This window comes from Rhipicephalus sanguineus, chromosome 6 (genome assembly GCF_013339695.2).
Source record: "Rhipicephalus sanguineus isolate Rsan-2018 chromosome 6, BIME_Rsan_1.4, whole genome shotgun sequence".
Classification (NCBI taxonomy): domain Eukaryota; kingdom Metazoa; phylum Arthropoda; class Arachnida; order Ixodida; family Ixodidae; genus Rhipicephalus; species Rhipicephalus sanguineus.
The window spans coordinates 114,916,145-114,928,324 of record NC_051181.1 but is presented as its reverse complement, the minus strand read 5'-3'; the positions used below and the strand labels follow the sequence as shown (position 1 = coordinate 114,928,324).

Here is a 12,180-nt window from a genome sequence, read left to right as displayed (position 1 = left end):
CGAGTTCGACTGCATTTGTTTGCTTAGAATACGAAAATAGGCTCGCAAATCGATGACTCGTATGCCCGTGAGCGTGAGCGAGCGAAGTGGCGAAGTTGTTCGAATGTGAGCTTGTGAAGTTTGTGATGTTCGTTGCACGCTAAAAGAAGAAAAGAACTCCGATTAACGTTTGATCATGCAAGTGACACTCATTGAAAAGCCGGTCTTGAGCGTTCAGTGCAACTGGAATGAAGCCTTGAGGTAAGGAAGCGACTTAGATGCTGTCCAACCTGCGTGCTCATTGCGTAACGTTTTCTATCATTTCTTTAACATCTTGTCATATTGCGCAATCACGTCTCGTGCTAAGGGGCGTTCCCTTTTGAATCTTCACTTTCCGTGGGTGCTGTTTTTCACGACAGGGAGAGAAATGGAGACGCCTGGGTGACTTGCAAATCTCGAGGTTAGTGATGAGCACGGTGGCGATTGTCAACTGTATTATTTAGCGCTGTTAGCCTGACCTGTACTATTTTCTTAGGCCAGCCAGGAATACATGGCAAACTGAAACGAACTGGTTCAAGTCAGGACGGGACTCCCATTGTGTCGACCACCGACAAGTTTAGAGTGACCGGGATAACCAAGGTGAATTCATCATAACAAGCCTTAACTGCACTCAGCTTGGATGTTAATTAAACCTTTCAGAATGTTAATTGTGGCTTCACAGGTAAACGAATCACTGTTCCAGGGTTTTCCTGATCATTGCGAACTGTGTTTAAATGGCGCGCGCGCTCTAGGCAACGTGTTTTTTGCAGGGATTACACTTATTTTTGCCCCCTTTTCTTCCAGGACACTATTAACGTCTCGCACACTGACCCAAACTGCCAGACGTGTTTCATCGCCCCAACAACAGCATTTGCCAACGTGCACAACAAAAGTGTAAGATATATGTCTTTCGTCTCAAACATGCGTCGTTGATGTTGCTGTCTAGGAAAGTATGAGCAAGTTATATCAATACACACGCACCAACCGCAGTGTTTAATGTGCTCGTTCTTGACACTGCTTGAATACAGGTGGCATGCCTTGACGTCACCAAGGGACACTTGGGTGTTTCGGCCAGTGGAACCAGTGAAATTCGTGTCTGGGACTCGCGGACGGGAGAAGTCAGGGTAAGAGGATAGCTCTGCTGTGAATACTTCGAAGCTGCATGCAAGTAGTTAACTGGTCATCAACATTGTCACATTAGCAATAAAACACTCTTAAAGGCTCCTGCGTGAGTATGTTACGACTATCGCATCTGAGCACTTGCGTGGCATTACATATCTATGGGTTGGTTACATGATGAAAAACATGAAACTTTCATGAATGAGCACAAGTGCTTGCACACATTTATATTTCCAAGAGGCACATGCCTTCTTTATGTAGAGAAGGAACTAACTGAACGACAGTGCATGTGTTCTCTGGTAGACAATTAAAATACGAAAAGTGTGTTTTTCTAGCACAGGGGTCTTGAACTCGCCTCGGCTAGCGTGCCACAGTCACAAATTTAGTCCTGCGAGGGCTGGGACAGTGAAGAAGGTGTAAGCGGGGGGAGAGGGGGATCAAAGTGTCAGCCAAATCCCCTTCAGATATGACCCCCACATGCGATATGGGAATGCCTTTTCCATATCACAAATGTGGGTCATTTCGGAAGGGAATTTGGTGCTCGGATTCAAGAAACATATCATTACCAATCTCCAAAATGTCTAAAATCTGGATGCCAGATCTGAAAGATAGTTTTTGTTCCATGTTTATGTTTCACAACATATGGTGACTGCATGGAATGAGGTTTTTCTTTTGTCTTATTAAGAAATTAAAAGAAATGTGGGACAAAGATGGTCATGTCTGGGCAGGGTCGCTAGCAAAAGTTCCGCCGGAGGCGTACTTGAGACCCCTGGTCTAGCACAACATACAGCATTGATAGTGGGCCTGGCTGATTCAGGTGATTGGAACATGGATGTGGGGCTCACTTTAGTGTAATGGACCATCGCTTTATATGTTCGCTTTTCCACTACATCATGCAAGCCCATAGGCTGTTTTTACCATACGAAACTGATTGTGCTCTGATCTGAAACTTATCACATGAAACTGATTGTGCATACTAGTGCACCGCAAGCTGCAACTCCTATGCTATTTTAGACCAGCATGGGTGGTTGTAATGGTGTCGACTCAGTTCAGCTTATTTGCCATTGAGAGCCCTATAATACAGCGTCAGAAATGCACTTAGAAGTCTGCTATTCACCAAAACTGAAATTTTTTCGTAAGAAGAAAAGGTAGATATCCCAGAAAATGACTTCACCGATTTATGAGATCATCTAGTGAAATTTTATAATGGAATATAAATGTTTGAGAAAAGACTTGCTGTTAATATCTTTAGATACTGAGTATTTTGTCATTTCTACACTGAGTGAAATGTAAAGCTTGCGTGAAGTTTTTGTACTATCCTTCTGGAAGTGCTGTCATCTGAGAAGTTTGTAAATGATTACATCGCTCATAGTCCACCAAGCCATTTCAAAGCATTAAGCTCAATAATTCAGTGCTTTCCCTTCCTTTTCTTTGTGTTAATCCAGAGGGAACTGGAGGGACATGTCTGGGATGTGTACACCTGCCGTTTCTTCCCTTCCGGTGTGGTCGTCCTCACGGGAGGAGCTGACATGCAGCTCAAGATTTGGTCTGCCGAAACGGGAAAGTGCCCCGTCACATTGAAAGGCCACTCTGCAGGTAATTAATGCATGAAGTTCAGGAGCATAGCCAGAATCAGAATTTCTTTCTTTTTCTTCGGCTCGGGAGCGGAGGTTGGGGGGGTGTTGTTCCTTTGGCTGAGGATTCAATATGTATGATCTTATTTTCAGTGCCAGAGCACCGCACCCGCCACAATGTGCCACAGTGCGATAATAAGATGGCTGCTATTGCTGCACATCACCCTTTACCTGAAAGGCACATGCAGTGAGCCAGGGAAAGATATACCTTTCGTAGGGTATCAGAACAGTCGTACGCCTTGTTTCAGTTTGGGAGTCCTTGAGCTTGCATTTTGGGTACCCCAAGTACTACAGTTTTGTTGTAGAGAGATGATTGTGTGTTGCTTGAGGGTCATTAAAACTTTAAGGGTCACTTTTTTTTAACTAAAGGTATCGTATTGGCTTAATTTTTTTATGGTGTTAAATGTTTCAGCAAGATTAAGCTGCGAAACTATGTCGTATTACATCATTAATGAGATCTGGTGCCTGTCTAATCACTACATTGTCTCGCTGCCACACACACACACACACACACAGCTAAATCTGGATATAATGAAATGGAGAAATTTCCGAAAAAATTCATTACATTTATATGCAGTTTCAGCACGAAAAAGAAATGCAGAAATTATACACAAGTGGAATTGAAGGCAGAGCTCACCCAAAACATTTATTTAGCAGCAAAAAACTGCGTTATTTTGCTCTATTGCTTGTTTGTGAGGGATGGCAATACTGAACGTTTGTAGGACATCAATACAACATTGCCCCGTCACCGTCTGGCTGTGGCCTCCGTTGATGGAGGCCACTGTCTTGCAAACCGATGGCGCGGTGCAAGAGGGTGAAGTGTGTCACGACACTGTCAAGTCAACCTCTGAAGATCCGTCGTCGTCACCATGGTCGCAGACAGATCTGACATCTCCTCAGAAGTGACGACACAGTTGTCGGCATTAAAAAAAATCGCAAAAGCTGCATGTCATCAGGGGCTGCTTTATGCACGTGCAGTGAAACCACACACACGCGCACGGCATCAAATACAAAGAGCGAACTTCATATGCGGCGCGAACTGATAACAACACGGAGCAAGGATTTTTTTTTAGTGCCGTCACCTGGTGTCACGTTAACGAAGTGCAGTTCAGAGACTACTGCAACAACCAAAGAGTAGTGCTGCCAATGCAAAAGCCGATTTTCTTTCTTTTTTTCCATTTTCTTTTTAAAGAAAGCCGGCACGGTTAGCGTGGTGGCACCTGTGAGCGGCTGGATGAGGTTTGAAGGGGGGGGGGGGCACGCCTGCACACCTGCCCGCGGCAGCAAGGAAGCCGGCTCGAGGAGCGCAGGCCTCGCCTGCCTGCCTCGTGCACACTTGCATGCACAAACGAGCGCTCGCTCTTGCCTCGCAGTCGTCGGGGCTTCGAGCGCGCCATGCGCGACGCCATCGCTTCGCGCTCTCGTTGGCGGGGAAATCGCAGAAGATGCATGCAACTCCTGCTCGTGCCATAATGACAAAATTCGGGGCAAGATTCCTAGGTTGTTGGCGGTGAAAATTCGTTATGTTGAGGGCGTCTTCCGCTACCACTTTGTTACCTAGAAGTCGCGAATACATGTGCTTCCATGGAGTAATGGCGGGGAGTAAAAAAACTTCGTGATGTCAAAGAATTCATTGTATGGAGATTTGTTATAGGCAGGTTTAACTGTATCTGTATATATATATATATATAAGAAGATGAGATTTCTAAAAATAAATCTGTTGGAAATTAGTGCCTGTGTTTATTGTATATATGGCAGTCTTTGTGGTATGTTGTGTGTTAAGAGTCTCAATAGGAAAACAATATGACAGGCAGAAGAGGGTCATGTTACATGCATTAAGAACACAAGACAAGGCACGACGCAACAAAGACGTGAAGACAAGTTTAAAAAACATGGCAAGGAGACAGTATCACCCTTTCTGGGATAAAGTGTACACAACAGGATTATCGGCCTCTGCATTTTTCTTTCAACACCTATGTTGTTATTTCTCGGACACAACAGCACAACTTTTAGTAACCGTAACAAAGTAACATTGCATTACCTTGTAAAAAAGTAAGTGGTTGAGTTACGAGCTACTCAAATGAAAGTAGTGATTTCGTTAAATGTAATCTGAGAAAGTAACCATTTGACGACAATGCGCTACTAGTAACTACCTACTTACTGCCCAAGACTGCTTGTGAGGCATTGAGCACTCTCTCGTCAAAACTGCTGCAGCCATTCACGACACCTGCATTGTGGAACAAGGCCGTAATATCATCTCAGTAAGCAAGGATGGCACTGCACGACTCTGGGACTGTGGCAAGTCGGCCTGCTTGGGCACGCTCACCGACACCCTGCACGACTGCATTAACTGCTGCGCCCTCGGACCTGCGGCCATCGACTTGGGCACCAGGGATGAACCAGCCAGTAAGCTCCCCGGTCTTGTATTGTGCTGTTTACTTCTCGCTGCTCAACGCAGAAATTTGGTCTAGTACCTTCGACATCTTGACACGTTTAAAGGAATTCTAACACAAAGAAGAGACGCATAGATGGACACTCAGTATGATCTCAGTATGAACAGGATAATCAACTCAGTTGGTGTCTAGCGCTGGTACTGTCTATGTGTCTCTGCTTTGTGTTAGTGCTTTTTAAGATCTCTAACTTCTTGCTGTTTGTATTTCCACTTTTAATTTTTTTCGTCCAGGGAAAAACAGTTTGATGCACATGAAAGTTCTTGAAGTGAGAACACCCAGAATTACCTTCACATTATTTACTACCGCAGTGGGGTTCTTATCAGACTTATCGGGTGTCTAGCACAAATGAGCCATTTTCTTACTGTGCATCCTTCAGCTTAGGAAATTAATTGTGATACGTCGTCTGACTTCCAGCAGAACAAATTATATTGCAGGGACAACAACTGGAGTTTGTGCACGCAATTTGGCGCTGTTGTGTGAATTTCTTGAGAAGCGTTCACCCTTATCAAAACTCTATGTGTAGGGCATTGTCTTCTCTGTCAAAGATGGTGGTATTCCGGCCACTTTTATTCGACGACTACAGTTGGCATCATGTTCCAAATTAAGCTCAAAGATATTACAAGGTTGGTAAAAAAAACATTGAGTTCGTTCTAAGTTGGTAAAGCCTGGTTTGCAAAATAGCCTGAATGGGTTATTGTGAGACCGCATTTAAATTCTTGTAACAGTTTTCTGTGAAATCATAGATTGTGATGTCTGGCACAGAGCAGGTAGCTGCGTCTTCCTTTTTTTTTCTGTAGAAAATATGACATGTTTTAAACAAATAAACAGCCAGCGTGAAGACATAGCACTACACTTCGTGTGCACAGATATGCACGAATTTATCGTAAAATCTGCAACATTATGCTGAACTCATTGAGCGGTCTGCTGACCGAGTAACAGGTCAGAATATTTATTCAGGCTGACCTCCTAGCTTTTCTACCATAATAAATCTCTTCCTGGACTTCAAGAAGGAAAGTTCACTCATGACTTCCTCTATCAAATTGACCCTTCCATACTAGTAGTATATGAATTATTTGGGAGCTTAGAAAAGCTCTCTAGACCACATAATCTGTGTTGCATCTTTTGGCTTGGAGTAAGCATGCATAGTGTGTTTGTTAGATTACATAATGATTAAATTTTATGTAATAGCAAACATATCATCATTACACATAAATGAATATAACAGCACACCCATTAGTGTGGTGGATGTATTTTTGACTTGACAGTTTGATTCTTGAGTTGTTTTGCCGCCACAAAATGAATCACAAAAAAACATAAGCACAAACATCGGTCTCCTCTTCATGTTCTATGTAATGTGATGCTCGTATCATTAGGGAATATAAATTCAATAACCAATTAACTTGTTTAGTATTTCAAGGAGGTTTATACACGGCTCCATCACGGATGAAACCAGCCTTATGTCAGTTGCTGCTTTCATTCATGTACACTTTTGCACAGCCATCTATCGTGATGAAAGGGCCAGTAGATGGATCATGAGTAGTAGTTGTGTAGAAGCATTGAATAGTAGATAGATATACTAGCTATAGGTGGTTCATGAATCCATCCATAACGCATACATTCTTACCCTCTGAGATCTTTGGTTCTAAAGAGCCCAGTTCGGCAATCCATTGTGTAGCTAGTTGCCTCCTCTCACTGTACCATATCACTCTGGTGCTGTTAAGTGAAGCAACTTTTTTCTCTTATTTCAGACGAGAGGGAGGTAGCTACAGATGGGAAACTCCTAGTCGTAGGCACAGAAGCAGGAAAACTTAGGGGTGTTGGTGTGCACTCCAGGAAAACGGTGAGCAGACTAATTCTCTTTTAGAAGTTGTTTTGTGTTCTGTTTGCTACAGAGGCCTATATAATGTGCGGTCCCCATTTGAGGACCATCTGCAAAAAAATTTCACTCTGGCTGACTTGTTTATGAACCTTGTTATAAACCTTGGTTAAGCCACAGGGCAGCTAATAATAATAATAATTAGAATATTAATAATAGTTTTTTATTTCCATCAATACATCTTGGCACAAGAACAAAAAGCACCAATGCATTTAACTAGGTTCTTATTCCCCCTGCAAAGAAATGCTGCCGATACATAGATGACAGATAAACAGCTGTATAAAACACTGCTCAATAATAAGGTCACATCTCTTACAAGGCATCAGGAACACTGTTGCAGCATAGGCATAAGCATTGACAGAGCATGCTGCAAATATGTGTCATACGCTGTTGTCCACAATTAATAAGGAACACGGGGTGACTTGGTTTAGTTGCTAACGCTGGTAGAACTTAGTCTCACTTCTTAAGCGATGAAGTTATGAGGAATTCTCAGAGGTCTGACAAAATAATCTGAGGGAGGCTAGTACCAGAAATGACTAGTTTGTTTATTATAAATGGTAATTGAGAGCCAGCTCTCTCATGGCCATAGTTAGTCGGAGGTAGTGTCCAGTGCACTTTATGGCAGAAAGAATCAGGTGATTAGTAGTACACACGCATAGAGGCTAATGTGGATAATGAGTGTAAACATCTACGTTGCTCTAATATTTTATAACACTTTAATAACCTCTAAATGCATGATTTATGTATAATTATCATTTGAAGTAAGTTTGATTAGTTAGTAAATCATGTAATTTTTAGAAATTTAACAACTTTTAAACAACGGCTAAGCAGACGATGCGGGAGATTTGTGCTTAGGGGATATGAAGCAACTTCTCAGACTATGACCACAAAGAATTTTTTCACTCTAATTGTGTTCAGGAGTTGTGTTGGTTCTCAACATCTTGTGTTCATTTTCATTTCTGGTGAGTAACTTTTTCAATTTTTGGCTGTCAAAAACAACCTGTTCCAAGGTGTTTATGGGACATGCACAGCCTTCACACAAATGTAGAGATTTCATCAGAGTCTGCTTTATATTTTCACTACTTGAAATTCTGAGGCCCTTACACCATCCAGGGTTTCATTTCAGTTATGTGAAGATACAGTTTTGTGACATGTGATTTTTCATGACTTTGGTGAAGTTGGGAATCTCTGTTTGGCATGCCCACACTTACTGAAGTAGATTATCCAGTTGTGCACCTAACCCACTCATCGCAACTCTGCATGTTATAAAAGACTAGTTATCAAGGCATTCCATGAAGCATCTGTTTATTGAGAGTCCTTGTGATACTGGAAAGCCCCGAAGGAGGATGCTGAAGCGAATAAATGCACACAATGAAATCATGCAAAACATTTAACATGCTCCTTGTATGGTGTACTACACTGCTTCTGATTATGCTGTATGTCAGCCATGAGGAGCTAAAAGCGGGTTTCAAGGCCATGTAATACCCTCCTTGACGAAAACAGCCCATGCAGATTATAGGATGTACTGTGCAACTTTTTTTTTTTCGTTATATAATGCTTGTCAAATTTGATATTTTACTTTTTTTGCGAGCAGTACGATTATGAGCACAGTTGTAATGATGTAGACACAAAGTGGTCCGCTCTCTGCTTATGTTGTGGTGTCGTCGTCCAATCACCACCGCGGGTTCGAGCACTGGGAGATTCATGCAGGCTGCCGCGTCCTCGTTCGTCCCACGCCGTGTACTGTTCGAACTGCTGCGCGCGAGAACTTGGCCCATCACCGCGAAGGGACGGCGAGCCGTCGCGCGCAGCGAGGGAGACCCTAGGCGACACTCTCCAAATTAGTGATTTATTACAAGGGATTTTAATACAAGAGAACAATAATTCATTACAACCAATCGCACGTAAGATATTTACACAGGACACCAATTAGCTAATACAATTGTTACCAAATGTGACCGCGAATGGCACACCCACAAAACGAACAAACAAAGAAAGAACCAGGTTTGGAGAGCCGACCTACCCTTCGGCCAGTGCTCCCGCGATCTCGCACCCCAGAGCAGAAGACACAGAACAGATAAAGCAACACTTAAAAGGAACATACGGTGCATGATCGCGAGGCGCTGCCTCGGGACTTCGAGACCGCGGAGGGTAGCGCGCGCCCGCTGAGGCCGAAACCCCGACAAAACGACGTAACCGCCGGCCGGCGGCGAAGAACAAAGAACAAAGGATCGCCGCCGGCCGGAGCGGCCAAAACGCGTACGCACCCTTTGAGGTCCCCAAGTGGTCTCTCTCGAACCTGGTCACGCGCCCGCCGCTTCTAGGCGAGCGCGAGCCAGGTCCAAATCCCGCCAAAATTGGGCCAATCGGCCACCGTGTTTAACCTTCGAGGGCGGGGTGGCAGCAAAGTGACGGCGATTTATGACCAGCTGCCACCCGTCCGGTCGAGAGGAGAGGGACACGAGAATTCTCCAAGGGAAGATGGCGTCGAGCCACTGGCGCGGACGCCTGAATTCCCACAATGTTTATCAAAGGGTGAAGTTTAAAGCTTGCTGAAAAGGCTGAGTAGTAAAATATTTAAGGCGGTAAGAGGTCGTTCAATTGTCTGTTCCTTTTCTCATCCAGGTGTTTGAGCTTGATCATCCAGCAGCCATTAACTGCTGCTGCTTCCTTGGACAAAATCGCTTTCTTTACGGGACACAGGATGGAAATGTTTCCGTGATTGATGTGAGGCAGACGAGGTGAGTTGGAGTCATTCAAAGCATAACAACGCAGTACAAAAGAACGAATCATTTTATTCTGATCAAACTATCAAGCTGTTATAGTGGTACTTTAAATCGTATAGAACCAAGTAGCCATATCTTTGCGACATCGCCAAGTCCAAGTGATCATGACATGGAAACATCTGTTGCCCTGCTTTCCATTTGAAATATCATATTTGCTGCAACGTTATTTTTTACAGAGAGCCTTGCATCACTTGGAAAAACTCATCGTCTCCTGTGCTGTGCCTATTGCCATACAAGCAAGGTTTCATGGTTGGAAGAGGCAAGTCTGCTTTAATTTGTCATTGACAAACCTCTTCTTTTCGTCAATAGTGGCGTACATATATCGTAAGCAAGCTATTTGGTAGTTGGAGCGTGATGAAGTGTGAGGGACGTCGTCTTTGCAAAGTGCTATAGCTTGCAGTTTTTGTGTGCAGTTCAGTGTAGTCCGACTTGCACAAGGAAACCCCAGTACGATGAAATCACAACCTTAGATTATTTGCCCACAAGCAAAACACATAACACCAGTGTCTCAACCTTGGCAAACAAACAAACTGATGGGCCCTATAGCATGTCCACCTCTATGCATTTTTGCATAAGTGTAGCTTTGAATGCGGTATTTTCAAGAAGAAGGCTTCATGTTGAAGTAGGCCAAGTAGCCTTCAAAGATGGTATATGTGCCTCAGAGCGTTATTCCAGAGCATTTGTTACTGGTGACTCTTTGCCTGCTTTCACTGTAAAGGCGTGACATTTAGTCGACAGTAAATCAGATCTTAAAATTTAGTGACGCTGTTAATCTCCGACGCTTGTGCACGTCATGATGGAAAATAATGTTCAGTAATTTCACGTAAAACGATAGGAATAACATTAAGAGATCAGAGAACGGCAGAATGGGTAAGGGAACAGACAGAAGTTGCAGATCTCCTAGTTGACATCAGGCGAAAAGATGGGACCTGGGCTGGCCACGTAATGCGTAGAACAGACAACCGGTGGACAGTAAGAGCAACAGAATGGGTACCAAGGAATGGGAAACGCAGTAGAGGAAGGCCGAGAGTTAGGTGGAGTGACGCAATTGGGAAGCCCGCAGGAATAAAATGAAATCGGCACGCACAGGATAAAGTAAACTGGAGATCATTGGCAGAGGCCTTCATCCTGCAGTGAACTAAAATGGGCTGCGAATGACGATGATAACGAATCTCATTTCAAGGACTAAAGATTCCATTAGTAGATTCGATGTGGTCGTAAAGACATTCCCAGGGACAGCTGTAACCAAATGCAGCTCTTTGCAGTGGCACGCAACCACCAAGTATGTGTGTCTTTTTATTCCACATGGAGACGACATAGACATCAACGATTCTGTTTTTCCTCTCGCAGCCGACGGCTCTTGCAACTTCGAAGCCCTGGTGGGCGCAGAATCTTTCAGTCTGACAGGACCAGACTGCGAACCTGTTTACCGTGTGGCGTATGATGGGGAATCGTTCTACACTGCCTGCAGAGATGGCCTGATCAGGAAGTACAGGGTGCCCAAGTCATAACGTTCATGCCTGTTGCCAGTGGTTACAGTGACCTGTCAAAGAAGAACATATACAGACGTGTTTTGAACATTGCCGTATAAAACTATTGGCCCCTGTCAAGTTACTTGTTGCTTTCTTTATTTGGATCTCACTAAATCCTACAGCGATTTTTAGATTATCTGCTGGCTTCTAGCAAGAGGCAGAGATTCAGTATAGGATGGGTTCGCCAGAACACAAGAGGGAGTATTTTCCATCAGCGATTGTGATAGCATCTTTAAACTCTGTGATAACGTGCCAGAGACAGTGTCTCATTGGAGTATTCTTTGAAAAAGCAAACGCACAATAATTTCTGCCTATTTACTTTATTGCCAACTCTAATGGTTTTGAATAAAAGCTGTTTACTTTAACCCCTTTCGTGTCACTATTGTTCCAGTTTCTGACCAGAGATGTTTTTTTTAGCACAATATCTTTTACGCAAAAAACTGCAGAGGATCCTGAAGCATATTTTTAGGACATGAAAACACAAAAGCGTTTCTTACGAAGTGTGCCGACTATTCCTGTGTGCTTTCCGTCTACCTTTCAAATTGGGGCTTCCTCTTCTGCTGCGGGAATTCTTGTCTCCTACACCGCAGCAGCTGCAGGCGATTGCTGTGGTAGTTGGCACCGGTGTTGCCTCTGGTGGGATAGGTCATGTGCATTCCATACACGGCTTTTGCGGATGCCAGCTGGGTGCAGTTTCGCCAACCGAGCCATGAAATGCTTTCATGTTATCTCTGCAATTATTGCAGAACTGAAGCTTTACAG

The 12,180-nt window shown here is 43.7% G+C and overlaps 1 protein-coding gene across 1 annotated transcript; it reads left to right on the top strand.

Moving 5' to 3' along the window:
* The first annotated feature begins 7 nt into the window (after positions 1-7).
* Positions 8-11,496, top strand: LOC119396216 (proteasomal ATPase-associated factor 1). The gene is made up of 11 exons (XM_037663316.2): positions 8-240; positions 399-439; positions 515-618; positions 823-912; positions 1,047-1,142; positions 2,583-2,733; positions 4,986-5,177; positions 6,973-7,064; positions 9,726-9,841; positions 10,063-10,145; positions 11,237-11,496. Exons 1-11 carry the CDS (start codon positions 176-178, stop codon positions 11,395-11,397), a joined length of 1,191 nt encoding a protein of 396 aa, XP_037519244.1. The 5' UTR covers positions 8-175; the 3' UTR covers positions 11,398-11,496.
* The last annotated feature ends 684 nt before the right edge of the window (positions 11,497-12,180 follow it).

Excerpts from the sequence above, each read along its gene's own strand:
- LOC119396216 (XM_037663316.2), top strand. The coding sequence starts at position 176 with ATGCAAGTGACACTCATTGAAAAGCCGGTCTTGAGCGTTCAGTGCAAC. Across the intron at positions 619-822 it reads GAGTGACCGGGATAACCAAG|GACACTATTAACGTCTCGCA; the intron begins GTGAATTCATCA and ends CTTTTCTTCCAG. Across the intron at positions 10,146-11,236 it reads AGGTTTCATGGTTGGAAGAG|CCGACGGCTCTTGCAACTTC; the intron begins GCAAGTCTGCTT and ends TTCCTCTCGCAG.